The 24,249-nt window shown below is 40.4% G+C and overlaps 3 protein-coding genes across 3 annotated transcripts; all 3 read left to right on the top strand.

Annotated features, from left to right (window-relative positions):
* Nucleotides 1–1,483: 1,483 nt before the first annotated feature.
* On the top strand, nt 1,484–8,629 carry zdhhc20a (zinc finger DHHC-type palmitoyltransferase 20a). The gene is made up of 13 exons (XM_061085746.1): nt 1,484–1,619; nt 2,999–3,025; nt 3,138–3,232; nt 3,576–3,696; nt 4,562–4,631; nt 5,135–5,167; nt 5,337–5,457; nt 5,870–6,002; nt 6,087–6,213; nt 6,672–6,758; nt 6,849–6,931; nt 7,060–7,106; nt 7,204–8,629. The coding sequence occupies exons 1-12, from the start codon at nt 1,502–1,504 to the stop codon at nt 7,101–7,103; spliced, it is 1,059 nt and encodes a 352-aa protein (XP_060941729.1). The 5' UTR covers nt 1,484–1,501; the 3' UTR covers nt 7,104–7,106; nt 7,204–8,629.
* A 2,147-nt stretch (nt 8,630–10,776) lies between these two features.
* Nucleotides 10,777–14,523, top strand: LOC133019975 (organic solute transporter subunit alpha-like). The gene is made up of 8 exons (XM_061086575.1): nt 10,777–10,855; nt 11,502–11,653; nt 11,733–11,806; nt 12,553–12,711; nt 12,904–13,015; nt 13,104–13,250; nt 14,171–14,276; nt 14,378–14,523. Exons 1-8 carry the CDS (start codon nt 10,780–10,782, stop codon nt 14,521–14,523), a joined length of 972 nt encoding a protein of 323 aa, XP_060942558.1. The 5' UTR covers nt 10,777–10,779.
* A 2,317-nt stretch (nt 14,524–16,840) lies between these two features.
* Nucleotides 16,841–20,680, top strand: si:ch211-244c8.4 (APC membrane recruitment protein 2). The gene is made up of 3 exons (XM_061085312.1): nt 16,841–18,238; nt 19,334–20,029; nt 20,603–20,680. Exons 1-3 carry the CDS (start codon nt 16,841–16,843, stop codon nt 20,678–20,680), a joined length of 2,172 nt encoding a protein of 723 aa, XP_060941295.1.
* The last annotated feature ends 3,569 nt before the right edge of the window (nt 20,681–24,249 follow it).

Raw genomic sequence — 24,249 nt, 5'->3', positions numbered from 1 at the left:
TACCATCTAAATCAAATTCTCTTTCAGGATCATTCAGCCGTTAGAGGCCTTAAGTCGACACTGATGTAATGCAGATGTCGTGGCCTAATTTAAAAGTGAAACAACATACTAAGAGGGTGAATGGAAAAGTTGGATTGTGCCCTGGAATAACAGAAGGTTTTTTAACTTGACCCGAGGAGTGAGGAGCGTAGAATGAACAGAATAATAGAGTATTGTATCACTTCTGCTTGACACTAGTGTGTCATGTTAGTGTGGTCTGCCCCCTTGAGGCCTGAGAGGTGCTGTGCAACACTAAATTCTAAAGATAAATCAGGGAAACCAGTAGCCTGGGTGCCAGACGAATTTAGCCCCGCCCACAACATTTGAGGTCGGGAAGTTCGTTCTGGAGTTGCTCCGTTAGGGAGAAACTAATCTATGCCCGAACAGAAACTGTTCGGACCAATCAAATTGTCAGGGCAGGCTTTATACGATGATGGACAGATGATCAACAGTAACGTAATCAACCACGTCACCAAAGAGCGCTTGGGTTGAATTCGTTTTCAACAAACATGCCATTGAGTCTGTTTTAGAAGAGATCGACAGCGCATTCATTTTGAAAGAGGAACAGAGAAACGTGATCAAGGCATTTTTTTCAATTTAATTTAATTTTTCTTTTTTCTTTTTTTATATTTAAATATTTTACATTTAGATAGTGTAATATATTTTGCAATTAATAGGTGATTGAAATATACCCACTAGGCCAAACCGCATGCTGACTCCCGTGAGGAACTAAGCACCCTAAGAAGATGGACAAATTATTGCGTGTGTGTGTCCGTGTCATTGATGATTGGTCTTTTTCTACTTGAGAAAAATACTCACAGTATTAAAAATATAAATAAACAATGAAGATATAATGCAGAATATTTTAAACATGTCATGAAGTAGTGAATACAATAACAATAATTATAATAAATATAATAATAATGATACTAACTATAATAGCAATACGAATACAATTTGAATGGAAGTACAGATGTTTTCTAATATATGTAAAAGTGAAAAGTACCTGAAAATAAATCTACTTAAGTAAAGTACAGAAACATTAAAAAAATACTTAAATACAATGACAAAGTAAATGTACTTGGTTGCATCCCATCACTGCGATCAACTTATAATTTATCTGCTGAAATTGTAGTTTGTTTCAGTTCACATTGTTTAGGCTCTTTGTAAGTTTGTATGTGAAAATAGGTAATAGGTAACTAAAGCTTTGAGATAAATGTAGAGTAAACGTTCTCCCTCTAGAACGTAGTCCTGCACATAATTAATAACAATGTTAAGTAATTAAATACCCTGAATATAAATACCACTTTGATCTATATTTAGATACAGTTCCTTAGTAAATGTACTTTTTGACGTCGCGCCTGATCAAAGGCATTCTGGGTGTTGTAGTTTCCGTGACTCCGTCCTTTAAACCCGTTGCCGTGACGTCGCGCTCAGTTTGTGTCCTGCACTCGGATTAAAGATGGCGCCCTCTCTCGCGTTGAGGTGCTGCAGACGTGCTCTGAACTGGATCCCGGTGCTGTTCGTGAACCTGGTCGTCGCCTGGTCCTACTACGCCTACGTGGTGGAGCTGTGTGTGTGTGAGTAGCGTCACTTTCCTCCGTGTTCACCCCGTGTTGACAGCTTCAGGGGAGCGAGGCTTCACTCGGGCTGTGAAACCTCAGTTCATCACAGTTTGACACTTCATGTATCACTTGATCCTGACCAACTTTGATTTCTATTGGATTTGCAGAGTCTGGGAACCTTCTATAAACACAATAACTAGTTGATAAGAACCAGGTGACATTAGAGTTGGGGTGAATGTGGAACCGATTTGAAAAAGAAACACTTCCTTATATGTTTTAGTTAAGATTTACAGTGAGTGATTTTATTGCAGCTATACACATCACAACCCTTGTGTCATGATGAGCTGACAAAACCCAGAGAGCACTTATTTACTTGTTTGCACACTTGATAAAGATTTTGTTTTAGATTCTTATCCAAAGTTGTTGTCCTGTGATGTGTCTTTGATCTGCAGCTGTAATTATGACACATTGAATGTATATACTTTATGTATTTTCTATCCACAAGTTGACATTTAACAAATGGCAGTGACTGTAATTATTTCAAACTCTGCAGTAGTGAACAAACAGTCGCTTCCAGCTAAATCCTAGGGTTAAATCGTAGGGTTGCAGTTATGATTTAATTATCTGATTCTTCATGTGTTATTCACTGAAGATGTAAGAAGGGCTGGAGAAGAAGGACGACGGTTAAGACCTCTGAAGTCTTTTTAAAGCGTTAAGAAGAAAACATTCACATGCATTATTTACGTCGTATTTGATACTTATACAAAGTGACGCAGAAGCTTTTGTGGCTGTCAAAGTGGTTAAATATGTCAGGATTTATTTCAACTTCTTAAAATTCCAAAAGGGAAATGGTTGATTCATAGGAAGAGCTAATTATCACTATTTATCAATCAAATAATTTATTATACTTCTCAAAATACAATAATCAATCAGCAGTGGGCGGATGAGAGTTCCTACTTATGTGTTATTATTAAATGTGATCAATGTGTACATGCATATTTATTTGAACTAAGTCGGAACCAGCAGGTCTGAAAGAAGCTCAGAGTACTGTATGTATTATTCAGTAGATATAGCAGATATTGATCATGCATCGTTATCCATGCACTCACAGTGGTTTCTTTTTACGGGGGGGAACTGTACAATTACCAGTGTGTAGATAGTCGTGCTGCAGTTATGTGTGTTACCAAGCTGCTGTGGTCAGCACAGGGACATCCCTGCTGCTTTAACAAAGCTCTCTGTTATGGGTTGGGTCACTGCTGGCCGTGCCAGGCTGCTGCCACATGTTGTGAGAAAGAGAAAGTGTGTGTCTGTGGTGGGGGGGGATGAGTAGTCATGCATTCTTAGGGCATTCAATCCTGCTCACTATCAATTTTATCTTTCTCTGCCTCCTGTAGATACAATCCAAAACAATGCAGAACGAAGTAAGTGACACAGCAGCACATGGTTCATACTAATTCACAGTAAATGCTGTAACTAATTATTCATAGGAAAAATAACTGCTACAAATCAAACCTTTTCTTTCCCTCTCAACAGTCAGCTATTTGGTCTTCTTTCACATTTCCCTCACCATGCTCATGTGGGCCTACTGGAAAACGATCTGGTCCCCACCAGCCAGCCCCTCAAAAGCAGTAAGCCAAAATAATTTAAAAGCACTTTTTCAATTAAACATGTATTCATGTTCAGAACTCATCATTTTGTAAATACTCTTTGCAGCTCTTTAAGTAACGGTTAACTATGTGTTTTAGCCTGACATCAGCTGATATGAGCCCTTTTCTTTTTCTTTATAGATATTTATAATAAAGTTGATGGTTAAACTGTACAATGTCAAGCCTCGATTTGTGAACGTTTTATTTGCCTCGTGACTTGCAAAGATTTCAAGTGAGCGGGAGTCAAACCTTCCCCACTGCTATATTCCCATATGTGCGACAGTGCTTTCTCTGACTCTCGGGCCTTCTTTTCTCTTCCTGGCAGTTCTGTCTCCCCAGAGCAGAGAAGGAAATGTACGAGAGGGAGGAGCAAGCCGAGAGGCAGCAAGAGGTCCTGAAGAAAGTGGCGAGGAGTTTACCTGTGTACACGCGCACGGCGGGGGGAGGTGAGGCGGCAAGAACTCGGCCTGGGGTTGCTTCACTCTTTTAATGACCACTAATTTTGCCCCAAGCAAAGTGGAAAAAACGATATCCTCAGTGTTTAGCGGATATCAGCAGCGCAATCGAAATGTGTAAATGTGTTGTCACGGTGTCTCTTCCCCTTTGGTTTGTATTGCGACACTGTGTTTGTGTTGAAAACAACTTTATTCTCGGAGGTGTTGTTTCTCTGCTGCATGTGAGCTGCATCAACCTCGTGTGTGTCTATGGAACCGTGCGTACCAGGAGGATTAATTTGTCTCAGGTGCAACTCTGTGTGTCTCTGCGGACCACAACTGTTTCCTCATCCACAGCCATGAAGTCACCAGGGACAATTTATAGCGACAACCGGAAATAAAGCCCTCATATTTGATACACACAGAAAATGTTTCATCTAAAGTCTGCTAAGGGTTCCATTTAAAGAATGCAGCTCAAAATGTTATTTCGCTTAAATATCGCCTGCCTCACAAACACTTTGATATTAGAGCAGTGTGTGTGTGATCCAAGTATTTCTCTCATTGTGGGGACCTTAATCTGTTACACCACATTATGGGGCCTTGCCTTCCAACTTGTACAGATATCTTTGTGAGGACCATGAGCCAATGACTTACCGAGTGAGGACATTTTGGTCGCTTACTTTCTGACCTACTTTTAAAAGGCTGTTTGAGGGTTAAAACTTGGTCTTCAGGTTAGCATTAGGCATTTAGTTGTGATGGTAAAGGTTAGGCCCTGGGAATGCATTATGCCAATGAGTGTCCTCACTAAGACAGAAGTACGAGGTTTTCAGTTACACAGAGTCCCTTTCATAATTCAGTTTTCTTTTTCTCTAAATAGCCGTCCGATACTGCGACATCTGCCAGCTAATCAAACCTGACCGCTGCCATCACTGCTCCACCTGTGAAATGTGAGTGTTTTCTCAGTTTACTCTCTATAACGGCTTGTCAATGTATTTTTTAGGTTACGTTTTTCTCAAATAGGCTGAGCTTGGAAATGTGCAACCCTAAAGGGATTGCTCATTATTTCTGGAGGGGTAGCTTCAGTTGATAAGAACCTGGAGCTTTTTCTGTCACAACTTAATACAAAGAGTGTTTTGCCTTTGTTTACCCTGTCTTCTGCCGCTACTACTACGACCTGCGTTCTCTGGTAACAGAAAATGAAGAGAAGACAGAAGAGTGAAAGCAGAGGTGTTGCTGTTGAGAAGATGGAAAATTTCGTCTTTAACAATTTAAATTTACGCTGCAAATAGGGGTTTTAAAGCCCATTTTAAATACAAAATCAGCATAGTGAGTTGAGATTTATTTTTAAACATGACCTCTGTAAATCATAGCGGGCTGATTATGAACATGTCGACATTTACTAGATTTGACTGATTCGATGTTTGTTATTTCCTTCTTCTAATTCCTCAAGGTGTGTGTTGAAAATGGACCATCACTGCCCCTGGTAGGATTTTCTAATTTTCACCATGAATTGTTTATTATTATTTTCCATTACTTTCTCTGTTGTGCTAAAGAATATTTATTGTAGCTTCAGTGTTTGTCTTATAGTAAAGCTGAGAAAATATTGAGAGATTCAGTTTGTTTAATGTTTCCATCATGTTTTTTTCTTTCAGGGTGAATAACTGTGTTGGATTCTCAAATTACAAGTTCTTTGTCTTGTTCTTGGCCTTCGCCTCGCTCTACTGTGTCGTGATAGGTGCGACAGTCTCCAAGTATTTCATCAAATTCTGGAGTGTGAGTACAAAATCATCAACATTCAGCCATTGGGGTTCGAAAAACACAAGCATCAAATTCTTTTGAACTTGGAAATAATTCCATTTTGGGCCAGAAAACGTAATATATAAATTATTAAATTGAATTGAAGTGTCACTGTCGTCATGTGATCGCCTTTCTGTGCTCTGTCTTTAGCGTACTGCGTTGCATGAGACAATGGCTCCTGTCATGTGGTCAAACAGTGAAGGAGTTTATTGTGTAACGGCAAGAAGAAAATAGTCAGAAAAATAGTTAAACACAGTAACAGAGAGTTCCACATGATTGGTCACTTACTGCAGTCAGCTGTTAAAACGAGAACGACAAATATTTTTTCACAATCATGCAGAGGTGACAAGACAAACACTTTTGTTCTGTTTTTTTCCCCCCTGAAAAGAATAAGCTACCTGACACGGGCGCCAAATTCCATATCTTGTTTCTGTTCTTCGTGGCGGCCGTGTTCTTTGTCAGCATCTCGTCACTTCTCAGCTACCATCTGTGGCTCGTGGGAAAGAACCGGACCACTATAGGTAACTATACATAAATATGTCATTAAACCGCTGCTTCTGTGCTTTGGTGGTCACCGCTGACTGTTTTAAAAAATCTATTTTCAGAGGCTTTCAGGGCTCCTTTCTTCGCAAATGGTCCGGATAAAAATGGGTTTTCACTCGGGCATAGCAGAAATGTAGCTGAGGTGTTTGGAGACCAAGCAAAGTACTGGATTTGTCCCATTTTCTCAAGGTGAGTGTGCTTTAGCCTGAAGTAGGTCAAGTCACGTTAGAAACCACAATGATGCAAACCGATAGGCAGCACTACTGTCAGTCCACACTGTGCTTAAGACTGAAGAGCTGTAATCAGACATGAATGCGGAACATGTCCAGAAAAATGGTCCTAGGTTTGTTCCTGAGTTTGCCTTTCACCCAGAGATTGTCTGGGTCACATGGTTTCACAACAAAAGGGACTTTCCTGGATCATTCAGGCGACTGGAGGTGTCTTGTTTGCTATGAATTTTCCTGCTGTATCGTCACATGGGCTCGCTCGGAAATACTATCAATAGTCATCTTCAGTGCATGAATGAAAGCAACTTTATAAATTTCATCCTCAGCGCTGAAGCTACTTTAATGGAGTGCAGAAAGTAAGGTGTATTTAAATCAATCCAGCTCCAATGTGTTCACTTTTTCTTACTTGTATTCTACCAGTCTGGGAGATGGACAATCCTTTGTTACCAGGTTGGTTCAGATAGATCCTGAACAAGCGAAAGGTGTCCTCCAGCAAAATGGAAAAAGGCTAGTGTTTTTTTTCCTGTTTAAAATTTTGTTTAATCTGCTTCCATCCAGGTGTATTTGTATTAATCTATAATGTGATTTGAATTACAGCCCTGCTGATAGGATGGAGACCGGCGCTTGTGTGCATAGTAACAATAAACAACACACGGTGGACAACGGCAAAGAGACAGTTGGTGTGTTGCTGACTGATTTCTCACATTTTCAGTTTTTTGTCATTATAGCTTGTATGTCGAGTCTTTTTGGTGTTTAATTCTCTGCTCAAAATGAACCCTCTCTTCTGTCCTCACTGTTTTCGCTTCAGACGGAGCCCTCAAAGACTCAGTGACAGTGGCGATTGAGCCATAGCAGGTATGTACACATGATATAATTGACCGTACTTCCCCTTGTTTGTCAGGTAAAACACAGGAGACCTTGTTTATTTGTACTTTGCTGGCTGTCGCTGCAGGTCACACCTCTTCAGAGCGCTCATCAACTGCGATGCCTTAAATCGGGCGCATCAGCACCTCAGCAGGAGCCGTCCTCCTCCCTCATTTGGAGTCCGTGCAGCCTCAAGCCGCATGTTCTCATGGATCATCACACAGCCACTGTGCTTCAAACAATTCTGTCTTCATGTCAGCTGAGACAATTCAGGGACAACATGGACGCCACCATGAGGTGATACCGAGGTTAGGTCTTTGTTTTGAGCCAAAGATAAACTTTTTTATTATTGCATCTGAGAAACTCTGGGACTTGACCACTGCTTTTTCCCCTGAGCCACTGTACAGAATGTTGGCATTTATCTCCATGGATTACTCACATGAAATATTTCAACATGACTTATCCTTTTGTCAGTATTAATCACGACTAAGCCTTGAATCTGGTGATGTTGGATGGGGAGTAGTGGCACCAGCTAAAGCGAGATTTGTATAACTCACTCAGAATGGTGAGACATTTAAATACCGTTGATAAAGTGTGTGATATAATATTTTTAACTCCAAGCACAGTGCAATTAAGACCAGTCGTCAATTATCAGAGGGTTTAATTTAGTTTACAATTTTAATGTTCAAAACATTTTAAATGTCTTTCTGTTTACACTTTTGTATTATTTTTGCATTTCAAATTTTATATGATAAATGTGCAGGTCTATAAACTTGAAGTACGAGGACCAAAAATCCAGTTTAGCTGAAGTTTAAACTGTTTCTCATTCCTAATAATTTGCACAACCAATAGATAAACTACTCTTTAATGTTGCCCTATAATAATTATCCTATAATTATCAATTGTATTGCCATTTTTCATTGTACCATAAATACTTGTTATTTATTTGTTATCAAGCTTTTATAAATTATTGTCTTATCATGTGTATTGATTTTATTTATATGTATTTATTTCCTTAAAAAAACTCATGATCGATCCTTTGTTTTGTGTTTGTGTAAAATGAATCATTCTTGCGTGTCAATGCCAAGGATAATGAGTTGAGTCTACTGTTCCTGTTTGAGAATGAGATTTATTTGAAAGCAAAGAGCACAAAATGACCCCATGTTTAAAGGTAATGTCAGAATGGTCAGAGGAGTTCGCTCCCCTGCGTCCATGAACACAAACTAGGATAGAAGCATGGACTTAATTTACGAATGTGGACGTAAAAGCTCCTCTCTGTCCTCTCCTGGCAGCTCCGTCATGACATGTTGCTCTTAGTAGAAATGATGATCAGCACAGAGTGGGATTAAGAGTTTCAGTAGATAGTAACAGATGTGTTGTGATATTCCAGAGTGAGTGATCGCCCATGTTAATGACTAATTTCACTGATCAAACTAGGATAAACACACCCGGAGGCATCTATACTGAGAACATTATTCATGCAGGGTTATTTCAATTCTTCTGTATTAATAAATTTAAGAAACTAAAAAGTGTGGTTCTTCGGGATGTCTGTACGTCCCATTGTTGTGAGCACAATATATTGAGAATGACTTGAGGACATTTCTTCAAATCTGATACAAATGTTCAGTTGGATTTGAAAAATTGAAAATAGAATTGGAAGGTCAAGGTCACTGTGACCTAACAAATCTATTTTTATTTTTTATTTTCATTCTATTGCATTCTTCCATTTCTTCATTAATGAAGTTAAAAGTAATTTAAACAACTGTAATGAAACTTTGCAGATATTTTTCATATCAGCTTAAACTATAGGTTTGTCCATGTTCTAGCCAAGTTTTTTGTTGTAGATGCAAATTATTTTTGCCTTAGCAATGCAAGAAATTTAAAATCCTTGTGTTTGGACTATGTTTTTTTCTTCCGGACGTCAATTTTCCTCATTAACTATTGGGTGGATGCCACAAAACTTGTCAACAACATCCATGTTTCCTTCAGGATGAATTGTGAATTTGGGGATTCCATCATTTGTCCAGTACTTGGGTTTATGACGAGCTAAACCCCTACAAAGGCTTTCATTACCATGAGCTTGCTTGCCAGCATTAGCATTTTCGCACAATTTACATAGACACCATTGTGTCCATAAGCACAGTGACAAAGAGCTACTAGCATGACTGTAGACTTTGTCTTATCAAAGACAGTGACTGGGATTTTCACTGAAATTCTAAATAAAGTGTGTGTTCCATTGTGAAATAATTGAAGAGATGCCAAGTGAAGAACGTGTGGATCAGTTCTCAGTTCCAAGTAAAGTTAAAAATTAAATCCATCATGGATTTATAGTCCTTAGATGTGGAGTGATGTTCATGTACAGATTTATAAGCACATGTATTTCACAAGAATTAACTGACTCAAGGCAACTCTTCACTTTCTCAAACTCATTAAAAGTTGAACCTTGCTGATAAGCTCGAATGAGTGTTGGGCAGGAAATGAGCTGACTAACACAATGAGGTGGGAACCACACAGAGGTGAGTGACCTCAGTGTCGTTCACCTCTTCAGGACCGGGACAGATAAAAGCTGAATGACAGTCAACACTCATGCTTTGCATCGGGAAAAAAAAAATCCATTAAGGCTTTACATGTTAGGACTGGGAGATAAAATAATATCAAGAATCTATGCAACATCTTTTTAATCAGTAGCAATATAATAAGGGTTCAATATATATCGATATAATACCTATGCATCGGGGCACAGTGAGAAGTTAAAACACATAATCGATCATATACAGCTCATTATCGGCTCTCATGAACTATTAAAATGTTTTGCCATTTGGCTCTCTCTACTATGTAAAATTGAGGTAAAAATACATTTGATCTGACAATAATAAACGCAGCAAGTCTCCTATAATGTATTTTTCTTTTGCCTCTTTGTCAAATTTGCCGACATGTTGTGATAATTCGTTTAGAGAGGATCAAAATGGTTATTTCATTGGATTAAAAGGGTTATTTCTACTGAAATAAACAGGTTTCCTTTCTCTTTCTGTCGAACCTGAAGACAACAATATCTCCAACCTTAGCTTGCATAAGAGTGCTGCCGCAGCACACTGTTTTTAATAATTAATTCTGCGTCATTCATTAGTAATGTCCTGAGCATTTGAACTGTGGGACACAAAACGAGAAAATATTAACCAGCACAAACAAAATCAGTTCATCAAATTAAACAGATAAGTACTTTATATGTTCTCAAGGCACTTATCATTTTTTATCTTTATCTCTTTATAAGCTTTCATTTTTAGTGGAAGGAATATAATACGCCTTGTCAAAGTTCACGTATTATTTTACGAGTTATTTTAATAGCTGTGACTGTCGTCTGTGAATGAATGAGTGACAGTTAAATATATATGGAGGAGTTCTCATAAACGTTTAAGCTCTTAACCTGTCCTTCTTACTCCATTCCTTAAAAGTTACTTAAGGGCTAAAGTACACTCGCTGTCTGCCGCAAATCTCAGCTGGACACGGCAATGTAAAGAGGAAACACGTTTATTACTACTAAGGCAGATCTTGTTTTTTTTAACTACTACAACCCACTACTTTTTTGTAGTCAGTGGGTGATCAGATTTTTCTAGACCATTTGTTTTTAAACCTTAGTCTATTGGAGAATTCGTATCTGCATACCATGGAGGAAACTCTCAACAGCACCATTGACCCAGCATGTTTACAAGAGCCTCCGCATGCGATCGACGTGATAAAGCGTAAGTGACCCACCTCTCTACATTCTTCTCACTGATAAGGTTACCTGAATGCTGATAATAATAATTGTATTAAATTGCTAATTATTTGTGCAGCACCTTCCATTCAAGAAATGCAGCTCAGAGTGCTTTAAAACTGAGAAATTACATAATGCTTTGTTAAATGCTTTAATACTAAAATATATGTGAAACAAGATAGAGAATAAATAAATCCCATTTGAAATAATAAAAAATAGATTATTTATCAAGATTTCCAGGTTCATTTAGAAGAATTGCAGTTACATCCTCATCCTATTATTTTCTGTCAAAAGACAGGAAGTCGTGGAGAGTGTTGATGCCCAGTTGTGACAGTGTCATCTGCAAACATGGAAACATACAATGTGCTCTGGAATGATGTCACAGAGTGTGTAGTTTTCCTTATCAGCACGTTTGTTCTCAGGGCAGCTCACTCTGTTTATCTCTGTGTCTGGAAATCATGAACGTACGGGGTGATATTAGTTTCTGCTTTTAGCATTCATCAGCCTCTTGTTAAAAAAATATCAGCGTTCATCAGTACACAATCAATGTTATAAACTTGTTGACTGTTATCACAACAATGTACCTTTTCAGCCCTGAGGAAAACTCTGCTTTCTTTTTTATTTGTCCTCAGAGCTCGATAAATTTGGATTTTGTCTGTACGGCGTCCTCACCCTCATGTCCTGCATGTCCCTGCTGCTGTACCTGGAGCAGTGCGTCTATATTTATAAAAAACTGCCCTACCCCAAGAAGACAACCATCATCTGGATAAATGGTGCCGCACCAGTGAGTGGGTGGGAAGGCTTCACAATATGAGATCTCAAAATGCTATATCAACAGTAAACTTGAAGATTTGTTTTTTTAGGTCATCGCTACCATGGCTTGTTTCGGGATGTGGATCCCCAGGGCCGTCATGTTCACAGACATGACGTCAAACTGGTACGTTTTCTCTACACTAACTTAATAGGTACACATACTTTAAAGGGTTTCTTTCACTAACATTTCTAAAAAGTAGAAATATGATATTTGTTTTTTCTCTTATTTTAAGACTAGAATGGCAATCAATAAAGTGCATTGTTCGGCCAATGTCACCATATTAAACTTCAGGATCCACACCAAGATTATAAGGTTTCTGTCCTTAATCGGTCTTGTAGTTTTTACATATTCCTGCTAATAAACAATCCAACCAACAAGCAGTCAGGGGTGAAAACATAACCTCCTTGCTGGAGGTAATAACTTATAATGTAATGAACTGTATAATCTTGTAAAACTAGAACATGGATAACTAGAGTTTTGGCCAAAGACTTCAAGGTTCCCATCCTTCTGACCCTGGAGACACAGTAATACTACTATAAGTAAGGTGTTGGCACAGTTTAACCACCCGATGACTCATTACATATAAAGATCAAAGATCATCTCCACCCAACATGCTCAACTTTACTAGAAGACAGGAAATCTCCTCCCTATACAATGTTACATTTTATGTTCCCTGACTGTGACTTGTGTAAAGTGCATGGGTCCATTATGTTCAGCAGCTGTATCGAAAATCCATGAACATCTCGAGTTTTTCCTCTCATGTCAGGAGTCAATGTGATAATAAATGAATTAATGACATATGGAATCGGACGCTTTCCTTTTCAGAGAAGTACAAATACGCCATCACAGACCTCTCTTCCTCTCTCTAGTTATTTTGCAGTGGTCGTGTACAAAGTCTTGGTTCTGATGATCGAGGAGTACGGCGGCACTGATCTTTTTCTGAAGAGGTTCTCTGGTGAAACCTTCAAGATCAGCGTGGGGCCCTGCTGCTGCTGCTGTCTCTGTTTACCCCGTGTACCCATGTCACGGTATTTATACAGACACTCTCTAGTTATTGGAGCCAGATCAGTGAAAATCTAAGTCTGTTTTCCTGAATTGAAATTTATTTGGCAACTAAATCCCACTCTCTTATCTATATCCTTCTTTTTATATTGACTAGACATTGTCTTATGGTTATATTCACATCTAAAGGCGATCTTTCTTTGGTTGGGATCATTCAGGCGAATGTTATTCCTGCTGAAGGTGGCTGCTCTTCAGTATGCAATCCTAAAGACAGTGCTCTCTGTCCTCTCCATAATACTGTGGACAAACGGAAACTTTGACCTCTCTGATGTAAGTGTAATCTGGCTACACACACACACAAAATAAAAAATAAACATGCATGGCATACAATGTAAGTATTTCTTTGCTTATTTTTCAGCTGGAGATCACTGGCACAGCTATCTGGATCAACCCGTTCATTGGAGTTCTCACAATAACGTCCCTCTGGCCTGTTGGCATCATATTCATGAACACTAACAGTAATCTACGCAAGATCAAAATCATACCCAAGTATGCCATGTACCAAGTGAGTCAAACAATTGTATTTATCCAGCATTTCTTCACACATCATGAGAGTAACCTATTCTAAACCCTCTTTATGCTACAGATTAAACTTCACTAAGGCCCAACAGTCCCATTATGAAACCCAACTAAATCCGCTAGATCAGCATTTTTTTTCTGCACCAAATTGCACACACTTCTAAATGTCTTGGCAACTTTATTTCAGATTTGTGCCAAAACATTTCTTGGCCCGTGTCCCATCCTTCGACCAAATTCATGGAAAGTTGTTCAGTAGCTTTTGCATAATCCTGCTGACAAACAAAAAAATAAAAGAACCGCCAGCCAATGGTAGAGCACTTACCTCCAATCAAGCTGCACTAAATTTCACAAAACATAGATATCAGTTACCTAAATCTGCCTGATTGTTTTCATCAAGATCCACAAATTATCGGAAAATTATAAAAAAGTTTGAAAAACACTGTCTCGCCATGTTAAAGAAAGTTTAAAATTATTTTCTGACGCTATCCGAAATGGATACGTAGTAGCATAATGGAGCCTTTACATGGAAACCCCGTTCAGTTGTTTTTTAGTATTCTTGTTTACAAGAATCATCAACCAACAAACAAATGGACAGGGGTTGAAAACACATCCTCCTTTGTGGAGGGAAATATGAAACTAGATGAGAGGATATCCTCTTCCACAACTAAAAAGTTCTTCCCTTTTAACATTTCTGTACAAATCAAAAGAGAAAGAGTGACAGGGACTATGGTAAAGGTCGTCTCAAACTAGAACACAATCACTGCAAATATCCACCAAAGTGTGAGTTCTTTGTTTGGTGCCAGAACATGAAAACAGGAAATAACTGATAAGCAGAGCGACTACACGGTGTAACTCTATCTGCATGTCTACTGTATCTAACCGATCAGGAATTGTTTTGCTCCTCAGCTAATACTTGTGTTGAGTCAGCTGCAGACGTCAATCATTAACATCCTGGCCTTGAATGAAACCATCCCGTGTTCCCCTCCCTTCTCTTCTACGGCTTGGGGATCCAGTAAGAATAAAAAAATCTGTGAATGTCTGTCCGTGAAAAGAAAAGAAATATGTATTTATTTCATCTCTTCCTCTCTCTCTGTCCTTCCCTCTGCCCTGCAGTGCTCAGTCAGCAAATCATGATCGTAGAGATGTTCATCATCACTCTGGTCACTCGGTGTTTGTACCGTCGCACATATGACACACTTCCCACTGAGGCGCATGACGACAACCACAAGGATGAGAAGCTCATGGAGCATGATGTCTAAGAAAGGACACCGATTTTTTTTAAGAGACCATTAAACAGTCAAACTGGAAAACGAGTTTGAATCTGAGTCTTTTGTTTGACATGACAATAAACCATTTTGAAAATGTGACCTGATTTTGAAAATGTGCCCTAATTTGCATATTATTTGGGGATGTAATTCTGATTAACAAATTCATTTAATCATTGCAGGTATCTACGATAACCTCTTGATTATTATTATCTAAAATTCAATCATGACTTGTTACAAAAGGAATTGCAGATAATCTTCAGTATAATTTCTCCTTGTAACAATTTTATATATGTGAAATTACATTCTTATTTATGTGTATTTTATTTAATTTTGACTAGTTCAAATAAATTTGTTAGATTTAGCAAGAATTCCATTTATTCATATCTTTAATGTTAGCACAACAGTGGTTGTTATATGAACATTGACACACGTAATAATTGAATTGTTAATGATGAGAATCAAATTTAGAAATCATTGATTAGAATTGAGATTATTTAAAATTACACTATCAATATGTCAGCTTGGGATTTAATAAGTCTTATGGATATTTACATTTGCTCTTGCTGCTCCTGTTACAAGGTAAAAACACCACATTAGTGAACAATAGACCAAATCTCCTGCTCCTGTCTTAACACGGCCTGAGAAAACAGCCGGATTTGTTCAAAGGTTGCTGACCCACTTACTCAGACTTATTTGGGCCAAGAAATACATGTGGATGAGGCAGCAGCTTAGTGCCATGCTTTGTTTCCAGAGGCACCACAAGAGGCTGCACTTGTTCCACCCATTCGCCTGAAAGTGAACAAGAGTCGCCTTTCCTTGACTCACGAGTCACGACTAATTTAAAAAGACTCACACTGTCCTTAAATGCAAGAAAACAACACTCATATTACTAGAAACAAGCTTCATATTGGTAATTAAGGGTCAGACAGACAGTAAAATAAATAGTTATTTCTTTTGGCATGAAATGGGTAAAACGCTTTAAAATAATCGCACAAAATTGGATTTCTTTTTTTGATTAAACCTATTATAAAATAAGTAATCTGCCATCATTCATTAATTCATGTGCACATAAAGCAGGACATTCATGAAACAAATAGCAACAAGTTGCACATGACTAGTTAGGATTTAACTTAATTCACTTTAAGTTAAATCAAAGAAGAATGGAAAAACAATATTGTACATAGTAGAGTGAAATTAATGAAAATGAATAATGGCTAGGAGCACTAGCTTTATTAAAGGATTCATTTGAAATTCGAGTCCCCATTAAACAAAATGTTATTTCACAAAAGCTCATATTGTCATTAACACATCACGTTACTGGCTGTAGGATCATGAGAGGACTCATCAAAACTGCTATGCTTACCTACCCTTCTACTTTACAAAGTGAACTCTACTGATTCATTTACTGTTATGTAATTGTATCTCAATGGCTTCATTGTCTTCAGGACCGGTGTTGACTCCGCGAAGATGTTCAAAAGGTCACAGCCTCAAACAACATCTTGATTTTATTATAGAAACAGCAGCATTTCCTTTCACAGGAAGCATTGTCGTTTTTTCTCTGAATTGCATTTAAATGTTTTTTTTTTTAAAAGTAACACACTGATAGTAACCTGAGAGATTGAAAGATGAATATGAAGATGAAGATGTAGGCTAACACGCTAGTGACACTTTATGATAATATGTTGTTTTTTTACCAGACTGGCACGGGTTATTGTAGGTTGAGGTGACAAAGTCAATGTGAAAATAACACTATTTGGAAGAAAATCGAATCCGTTCCACTAACAGATTAATATGCTGCATATAGACACACACTGCATTAATCTGGATGAGATGTTAATATAAAGCCAGATCATTTGGAATTCAAAATTTGGCCATATTAATGGAGTATTTGTCTTTGCTGTTTATGTAAACAGAGTCATCAGACACACAGGAGGAAAGAGAGAGAGGCAGAGAAAGCGGCGTTCGGGGTGGGTTGATGACAGCCCCTGGCTCTGCATTGCTGACGAAAGCTGCTTAGCTCCTCAGTTGCTATGGCAACCGGGGAGAGCAGCCAGACCAGAAAAACGAGGCAAAGGGGAGGGGCTTTCAAGGGAGAAATAGAGGAGAAAGGGCTGGATGGGAAAGATAGACGGAGAGAGGGATACAGACAACCGATAAAGAAACACACGGGCAGCAGAGAATAAGCAAGGCTACGGACGAAGGAAATAAATGCCCTCTTCACTGGCTGGGGAATAAAAACCGCAGCTAGTGACTGGAGGAGACAGAGAGGGGGGGAGGCAGAGAGAAGATGGATGTACAAACGGAAAACATGGACCCCCCGCCTGGTGAATCCCAGCCGAGTGGAAAAATCAGAAAAGGATTCAAGCTGTTTGGCAAACGCAAGTCAGGTAACATCTTTTCTATTCGAAGCAAAGGGGATGGAAACAACAAGTCACCTGTTAACAAGGGCAAAACCACAGATGGATTATCAGACACTGCTGCACCAGATATGGAGCCAGAGTCTGACAAGGAAAAAAGACATGAGGTGAGTCAAGGAGAGAAGGAGCAAGCAGAAGAGGAGCCGCTTGGTGAAGATGGCGTTATGGCTGCAGCAGCTGCTCGCGCCTCCATTTCTTCGGCGAGCTCGGCCAAGTCCCTCAGCTTTCTGTCGTTACTGAGGGGTGGCCGGAGAGGAATGGGGGACCGGCGGGTCCACACTGTGTCCCAGCCGGTGGGTCGGCAACGTCGTGGGCTGAAGGGTCTCTTTGGCACTGTTAAGTTCCGCTCAAAAGATAAAGAGGACAAGGAGGATGCCCCTCCGAGTCCACTTCTCATGTTGTCCCGGGCCAACAGTGTGGAAATCATCAAGGAGGACCTCACCCTCACCCCCAAGATCCAACCTCGATCTCTGGACAGCCCCGAGAGCGACAGCTCCGAGCCCATCACGAGCGCAACAACACCGGGCAGGGAAGTCCCCTCCTCGTCAGAGACCATAACCCCCCAGGTGACAGCAGGGAATCTGAATAGAACTGATGAATTTGTCCCTCAACCACGCCTGGTACCCGGTGATAACAGCCTGAGCTCCTTGCTGGCAGACATCTCCTCTCTCCTGACCTTTGACTCTATCTCAGGGGGTGGTGACTTCATGGCTGATGTGGAGGCAGAGTGGGGGAAAGCCAGCAATGCCATCAGTGCACCGGTGAGTGAAGTCACGCCATCATCTGCATCTTTCTTCTCCAAACCCACCATCTCTTCTCCGCTGACTTCTACCTCGGTCAGCACAGCTGCTACAGCAAAACCCTGTTTCCCAACAACAGCATCGAGCCAACCCTTCAGTCCTCTGACAAAGACAGCTCCATCCTCCTCACCCATTGCCAAGCCGAGCACAATCATCACAACATTGACCAAATCTTCCACTCTGACGACTCCCTCAGCCAAACTGAGCTCGGATTCTACTGCTGCCTCCAGCGTAGCGATTAAATCAACTGCTACACCCACCGCAACCGAACTTTCAAAGACTCCTGTCACGTTTACAAGTCGTTCAGGTCCATCGATGTCTTCCTCTTCAATAACAATTAAATCCACACAGAGCTCCACCCCTGCTACACCCACAGCTCCTCTGAGCACCCCAGCTACTGTAGTCAAAGCTCCCTCAGCTAGTCCAAACCTTACCTCGACGGCCAGCAAATTGGCTTCAGAACTTGCAGCACCATCTGCACCCGATTCAGTAAGTGAACCCACTCATGTAGCAACTCCACCGCTTGTATCGGCTAAACCTCCACCGGTAAAGCATAGCCCTCCCACCCCTGTTGCTTTCACCCAACCTCCACCTGCTAAAGTAGATTCAGCTAGTGGTCTGAATTGGCAAACTTCTACTTCCTACAAACCTTCCCTTATGAGTTCCTCTGCAGGGGAAGCTAAAGCCCCAGTAACAGTATCAGCAACCTGTACTGTTACAACCAAACCCTCCTTTCCTCCACCAGTTATCCCCTCCAAGATAACAACGGTTCCTACGTCAACTACAACCTCAGGCTTAGTATCTATGGCCATTTCTAAGCCTACAATCAGCTCCAGCCCAATGGACCTAACTAAGGCCACTCCCTCCCTTGTTACTGTTCCAGATTATTGTCCTCCTTATGTCCCGAGTTTTATGACCAAAACTCAACCTAGCCCTGCATCTGTCCCAACTCCATCATCAAATTCTTTAGATAACATTCCTCCCACATCTAAACCCACTCCTGCACCGCTCTCTCTAGATAATATGGCCCCTGCTCCCAAACTAACTCCAGCCCCTTCCACTCATGCTGTCGTTTGCACAGCATCCCCAACACCTCCTATTCTGGCTCAGAGCTCTAAAGCTCCTCCTGCACCTGCTCAAATCCCGATTTCTCTGTCTAAAGAGCTCCCTGCTCCTGCTCAGATCCCAAATACTGTATCGAAAGACCTTCCTGCTCAGGTCCCAATTTCTGTGTTCAAAGACCCTCCTGCTCAGATCCCACTTTCTTCATTTAAAGACCCTCCTGCTCAGATCCCAGTTTCTTCATTTAAAGACCCTCCTGCTCAGATCCCAGTTTCTGTAACTAAAGACCCTCCTGCTCAGATCCCAGTTTCTTTATTCAAAGACACTCCTGCTCAGATCCCAGTTTCTGTGTTCAAAGACACTCCTGCTCAGATCCCACTTTCTTCATTTAAAGACCCTCCTGCTCAGATCCCAGTTTCTTTATTCAAAGACCCTCCTGCTCAGATCCCAGTTTCTTTATTCAAAGACCCTCCCGCTCAGATACCTGTATCTGTATCTAAATCCCTTTCTTTGCCTGCTCAGATCCCTGTTTCTATATCTAAAGACCCTCCTTTGCCATCTCAGACCTTTCAATCGAAAGTCTTTCCTGCTCTTTCCCCTGCCCCTTACCCTGTTAGTCCTCTGCCCTCTGGCACTGCAACTTGGCAGAGTGAAGCCCCAAGCTCTGCTAAGATGACAGGAAGTGGACAGGTATCACCAGATTGCCAACTGGTTAGTCCAAGTAGCACAGGTATCCTGGGGGCCCAGACCAGGCCGTCCAAAACAGAAGAACTGCATAGTGAGTCTAGAACAAACCTCCAGGGCCCTTCCAGAGAAAAGAAGAGCCCACAAGTGAAGGCATTAGTACTCAGCAAAATACCTGTAGTTGGAGGGGGCAGAGCAGGCAAGCTACCTGTGCGGGAAAGCCAACATTTTGATGACGAAGCAAGCAGAGACCCACCTACTCCAGAATATGAGAAACCCCACTTTAACTCACATGATGCAGCAAGAAGCAAAGATAAAATCAGTGATATTGAGGCGAATGTTCCTGCCTTAAAACACACCCTAGAGGAGAATCAGCAGCCTCCACAGCCAAAAGTTCCTACCAGTGTTCAACGTGACTCAAAGATCCCCGTGAAGCACGGTGCAACTGCATCCCAAATCCCTCAAGCTAAAGAACCCCCTCGTTCCAAGATACCCACGTCCAAGGTTCCTGTCCGCAGGGTTGGCAATAAACCTGCAGCTGCAGGAGGCAGCACCCAGACAAGAAGGTAAACAATGGACTGAACCCAACCAAGGATACCGATTACGGCTTTGACTGCAATGTTTTTCCATTCAAACTACATGACCACCCTTTTTTTTAGTTAATTTTTCTATACTGTAATAGGCTAGCCATCTCTTGGCTTCACAACACCACATGCAACAGTAACATAATCAAGGAAGCGGACAGCACTCAAGCACAAAACATCTCCACAGGGAGCTCAGGCAACAAGCCTGGCTCATTGGTTCTGAGCCAAATGGACATGCACTCAGGAAAGGTTACCGGTCACACCTGGACACGCAGCAGTGTTGGCAAATAAGGATAAGCAAGATAAAAGATCTTCTGGGAACAGTCACACACACATCACATGGGCGAGAGCCTTTCTATGGGTGCTTTTCCTACAGACTCTCAGAATTTGTCCAGTCTTTTCTACAGTACTTTTAACTTTTGTTACTCCCACTTTTTGTAGGAACTGTCAAATGTTTTTTGTCTTTTCTTTCCAGCAAGTCTCTTTGATAACAACCAGACCCTTTAGCTTTTATTTATGTCAGGGGAAGAACAGCAGGAGCTCTATAAATAAATGCAGCGACCAAATTTACATTCCACACCTATCCCTGGATGTTATGTAGCAGAAAACGTGCCATTCTTTCTTGCACAAGATGTCGAAATGTACAGCTCTTTTGTGTCAGCCTGCTGATATGTAACTTGGATCAGATCTCACTGTGAACTCTCAGAGAGACTGTGGTTGGAGGGAGGAGAGGCGGAAATAACTCCCAGTATAATGGACAGGAGCCATTATGAATGGCACTGCTGAAAGAGACAGAGAGGATGCTGGGATGAGATCTCCAGCTCGTAAACTGACACATCCATATCCTTATCCAGCTTATACTATAAGATGAGAACAATATCTGTGTGTATAGTCTCATCTATGTTGTTCTGTTTCCTATTTAATCAATAAAACGATATGAGTACTTCGCAAGATGAGATCTGTTTAAGTTGTGAATTATATCCTGTATTTTACAATGTGCATGTTCACAGACAGATAATAGATGTGATAGAAAACAAGTTACTGGCTCTGGTTTGAGAAGGAAGTAACATCACTCTGTCGTCTAGAGAAAGGTTAAGGACCAGAGAGAATAGAAAATGACAAACAGTTTATATTTCCGCAGACAAATTCCCAGTGAGGCTCAGCATCTTACTACAGCCTGGGCTCAGAGTGCCCTCATACGAACATCACTACGGCATCATTCGCACTCAAAGCTCACTGACCTGAAAAGAGAGCACATGAATGTCAGCAGTACGCGGCCAATCAGCTGCGAGGGAAAACGCTTAACATGCATACCTTATTATCAGGAAAATGGTCAGGGAATGTGTGTCATTGCTATTCTTAGTGTGAAACGCACCCCTTGCATGTGATGAATAATTCCCCTCCGACTGAGTGGATCGTTTGATTTGGACATTTAGATCAAGCTCGATAACATTGCAGACAAAATGTGAACCATAGAGACTGTCGATGATGTTGCAAAAAGACAGAGCAAGTAGAACAAATTTAAAAGCAACACTAATAGCAACTAGGGGGGAGCTGAGAACCTCAGATTAAGGACAGGAAGCTGGTCTCAGTCATGCGGTTAGAAGAGTTTTGGAAGAAGTTAAGGACAAAAGGTGATTTTTATTCTCTTTACAAAAAAAAAAAAATCACTGCAGAGGTGACACATAAAGACCTCTCTATACTTGAGGAAGCCAGAGGCTGTGAGCTGTGAAGAGAAGACCATAATTAACCAGAGAAAAACACGAGGATTTGACCACATCAGGTGCTGATAAAGACTACAGAGGGCCAAACCATCTCCCTTAGAAAAGAACAGTTTGACCCTGAGGCTGCGACAACAGCAACACATGGTTGCCTTTTGCTAACACCTGTGATTCGGGGTGAAAAGTGGCCCAAAGAGCATGCAGATTTATAATCACGCCTGTTAGGGCAGAGATCAGGCTGCTTATGGGGCCTCGCGTTGTGTGATAAATCACATTATGCCGTGGTTACAGGAAACTATCGCTACGAATGATTCCTGTAGTTTTAAAAAGGGAAATGAAACGAGCACAATCAGTGAATGCTGCCTTTTGTCTACGTTCACATTCACATGATTTTCCCAGCAATGTGGCTTTCATGCTTGTAAGTGATAGTGACAACAGCCTTAAGTGAAGTCTAACCAGGGAACATGTGGGATTAAACTTCAGAGTTATATTGCATAAGCAGTCTCAGTCTGTTTAGAGGTTGTTTGTGTGTTTCCCTGCAAACACAGTGGCTCTGTCTTGAAGAAGAGGCCACTTGCTCCTAAACATAGTTACACATTATGGGTTTCACAGTACCCATAATGCACTGAGGCCACCCCAGTTTTCTGTGATCTGTACGTGTTTATGTCTGCTTCAGCCTCTGGAGAGACGATGTGCCTCTTTAGAACCTAATTTAGCATGCTTCATTCTAGTGTTTCCATGCCAACCCCACTAGGTCAACCAATCGAAGGCTGCCAGTTTGTGGAGGTGGAGTTTAGGAGCATGAGTGCACTAATGAGCACAAGCACGATATACATGCTAATAAGACATCCAGTCATTGGTTCACACACAGTTTTAAAGTGAATTACTGAGTTGCAACATTTTCATGTATCATCCTCATTATGCTTTACTGTAATTTTGAGGCATATTTAGCATGCTATTTTATTTATATTTACTATATTGTGTTTAAATATTTGTATTTGCATTGACCAGAATTGTATTGAAGCAAATGTTTTCAACTCTGTACAAAATAAGTTTTTGAGGCAGTTGTAATTTTTTTTCCATTTTCATCTACTTTATACTAAATTTAAAATGGTGAATATTGTTCTTTTAACTACTGAACAATATAAATGTACAAGTGCAGCAGAAAAAAAATATTTTATGAGTTGCTTGACAGAAAAGTAACTGATAAATGGTCTGTATGTATATATAGTTTTTTTGTCTTGATGACCACTCAAAGCGCTTTACAGTAGTTTTTGCCATTCACCCATTCATACATACATTCATATTTATACAGTGTGCATGTACTATGTGCATGAATTTCTTTATAAAAGTGGCACAGCTGTCAGGGGCAATTAAGGGGTCAGTATCTTGCCGAAGGGCAGAACGGGGAAGACTGGGATCCAACCGCCTTATCTCCTGGTTAGAGGATGACCCGCTCCATCCTTAGGGGGCCACAGCCGCCTGAACTCAACCCGACCTAATACCTTAACAGATCCAAGTCCTTTTTCATTTGGAAACATTTCAACTTCTCCAATATGACAAATTGTTGTTGCTGCAATTATCTCAGGCTACATTTTTATATAGAACAGGTGACTTATTGATCAGAGAATAATTCACGGATATTGATGGGAAAAAAAACAGGCATGTTTGGGGTCCTGCTTTTAATGAGTGTGTGAAACGTTGTGCAGATCCAAATGAAATCCAGACCGAGTGAATTTAAATGTGGTTTCGTAAGAGGAACTTTTAGGCCTCGACGGAGGTATTTGCTCTACTGGTTGTAAATGTTTTTTCTACATGATAAAGTATTTTAGTACATGTTTCTCATTTAAATGTAAATGCAGTGCTGGACTGTGTTTGATCATTTCTGCAGTGGCAATAATATTATTATTACTGTTGATCCAATCTTTTTATCAGAAGACATCCATCTGACACAGAGAGTTATGAGGGCTAAAATGAGATAGTATGCTCAAAGAGCTCTAAAAATATGGCTGATGTGGAGATTTACACCTCGTGATTATTTTTAAATTAGGCCTAAGCCACAGTCGATAGCATCACATTCAGAGAGAATATTGTTTAGCGTTTCTGCGAGTTGCAGATTGTGTTTAGATATTCTGAGAGCAGGTCCCAGTAATGCTGGTATTGACTCTTACAAACTACATCAATAGGTTTCATGAAATAGTCCAATTATACTGCACGACAGGGGCACTGTGTCGTCCACTGTAATAAGGCCATGGATCCCCGTGGTGACAACAGTGCAGATAATGGTTCCCAATATCACTGTTATACACTATTCTAATATTTTGACATTTATAAAGGGCATTTTTTGTGCTACAGTGAGAATTGAGCTCACTCATCCCTCACTGTTTAACCCCTTTACGTTCTTACAGCCATGTGAAACATGTTCACATTCAAAATACCAAACAAGTGA

Source organism: Limanda limanda, chromosome 14, assembly GCF_963576545.1.
Source record: "Limanda limanda chromosome 14, fLimLim1.1, whole genome shotgun sequence".
Classification (NCBI taxonomy): Eukaryota; Metazoa; Chordata; class Actinopteri; order Pleuronectiformes; family Pleuronectidae; genus Limanda; species Limanda limanda.
Note: the sequence above shows the minus strand (reverse complement) of the source record. Positions and strands in the feature narration are given on the sequence as shown.

What these genes read in the sequence shown, in the direction of transcription:
- LOC133019975 (XM_061086575.1), top strand. Translation starts at nt 10,780, where the DNA reads ATGGAGGAAACTCTCAACAGCACCATTGACCCAGCATGTTTACAAGAG. An exon ending in ACAGACATGACGTCAAACTG is followed by an intron (nt 11,807 to 12,552) that starts GTACGTTTTCTC and finishes TCCTCTCTCTAG; the next exon opens with TTATTTTGCAGTGGTCGTGT. An exon ending in GAAACTTTGACCTCTCTGAT is followed by an intron (nt 13,016 to 13,103) that starts GTAAGTGTAATC and finishes CTTATTTTTCAG; the next exon opens with CTGGAGATCACTGGCACAGC.
- zdhhc20a (XM_061085746.1), top strand. Translation starts at nt 1,502, where the DNA reads ATGGCGCCCTCTCTCGCGTTGAGGTGCTGCAGACGTGCTCTGAACTGG. An exon ending in ATTTCATCAAATTCTGGAGT is followed by an intron (nt 5,458 to 5,869) that starts GTGAGTACAAAA and finishes CCCCCTGAAAAG; the next exon opens with AATAAGCTACCTGACACGGG. An exon ending in CTCCAGCAAAATGGAAAAAG is followed by an intron (nt 6,759 to 6,848) that starts GCTAGTGTTTTT and finishes TTTGAATTACAG; the next exon opens with CCCTGCTGATAGGATGGAGA.
- si:ch211-244c8.4 (XM_061085312.1), top strand. Translation starts at nt 16,841, where the DNA reads ATGGACCCCCCGCCTGGTGAATCCCAGCCGAGTGGAAAAATCAGAAAA. An exon ending in CACCATCTGCACCCGATTCA is followed by an intron (nt 18,239 to 19,333) that starts GTAAGTGAACCC and finishes TTGCCTGCTCAG; the next exon opens with ATCCCTGTTTCTATATCTAA. An exon ending in GCAGGGTTGGCAATAAACCT is followed by an intron (nt 20,030 to 20,602) that starts GCAGCTGCAGGA and finishes TATTTATGTCAG; the next exon opens with GGGAAGAACAGCAGGAGCTC.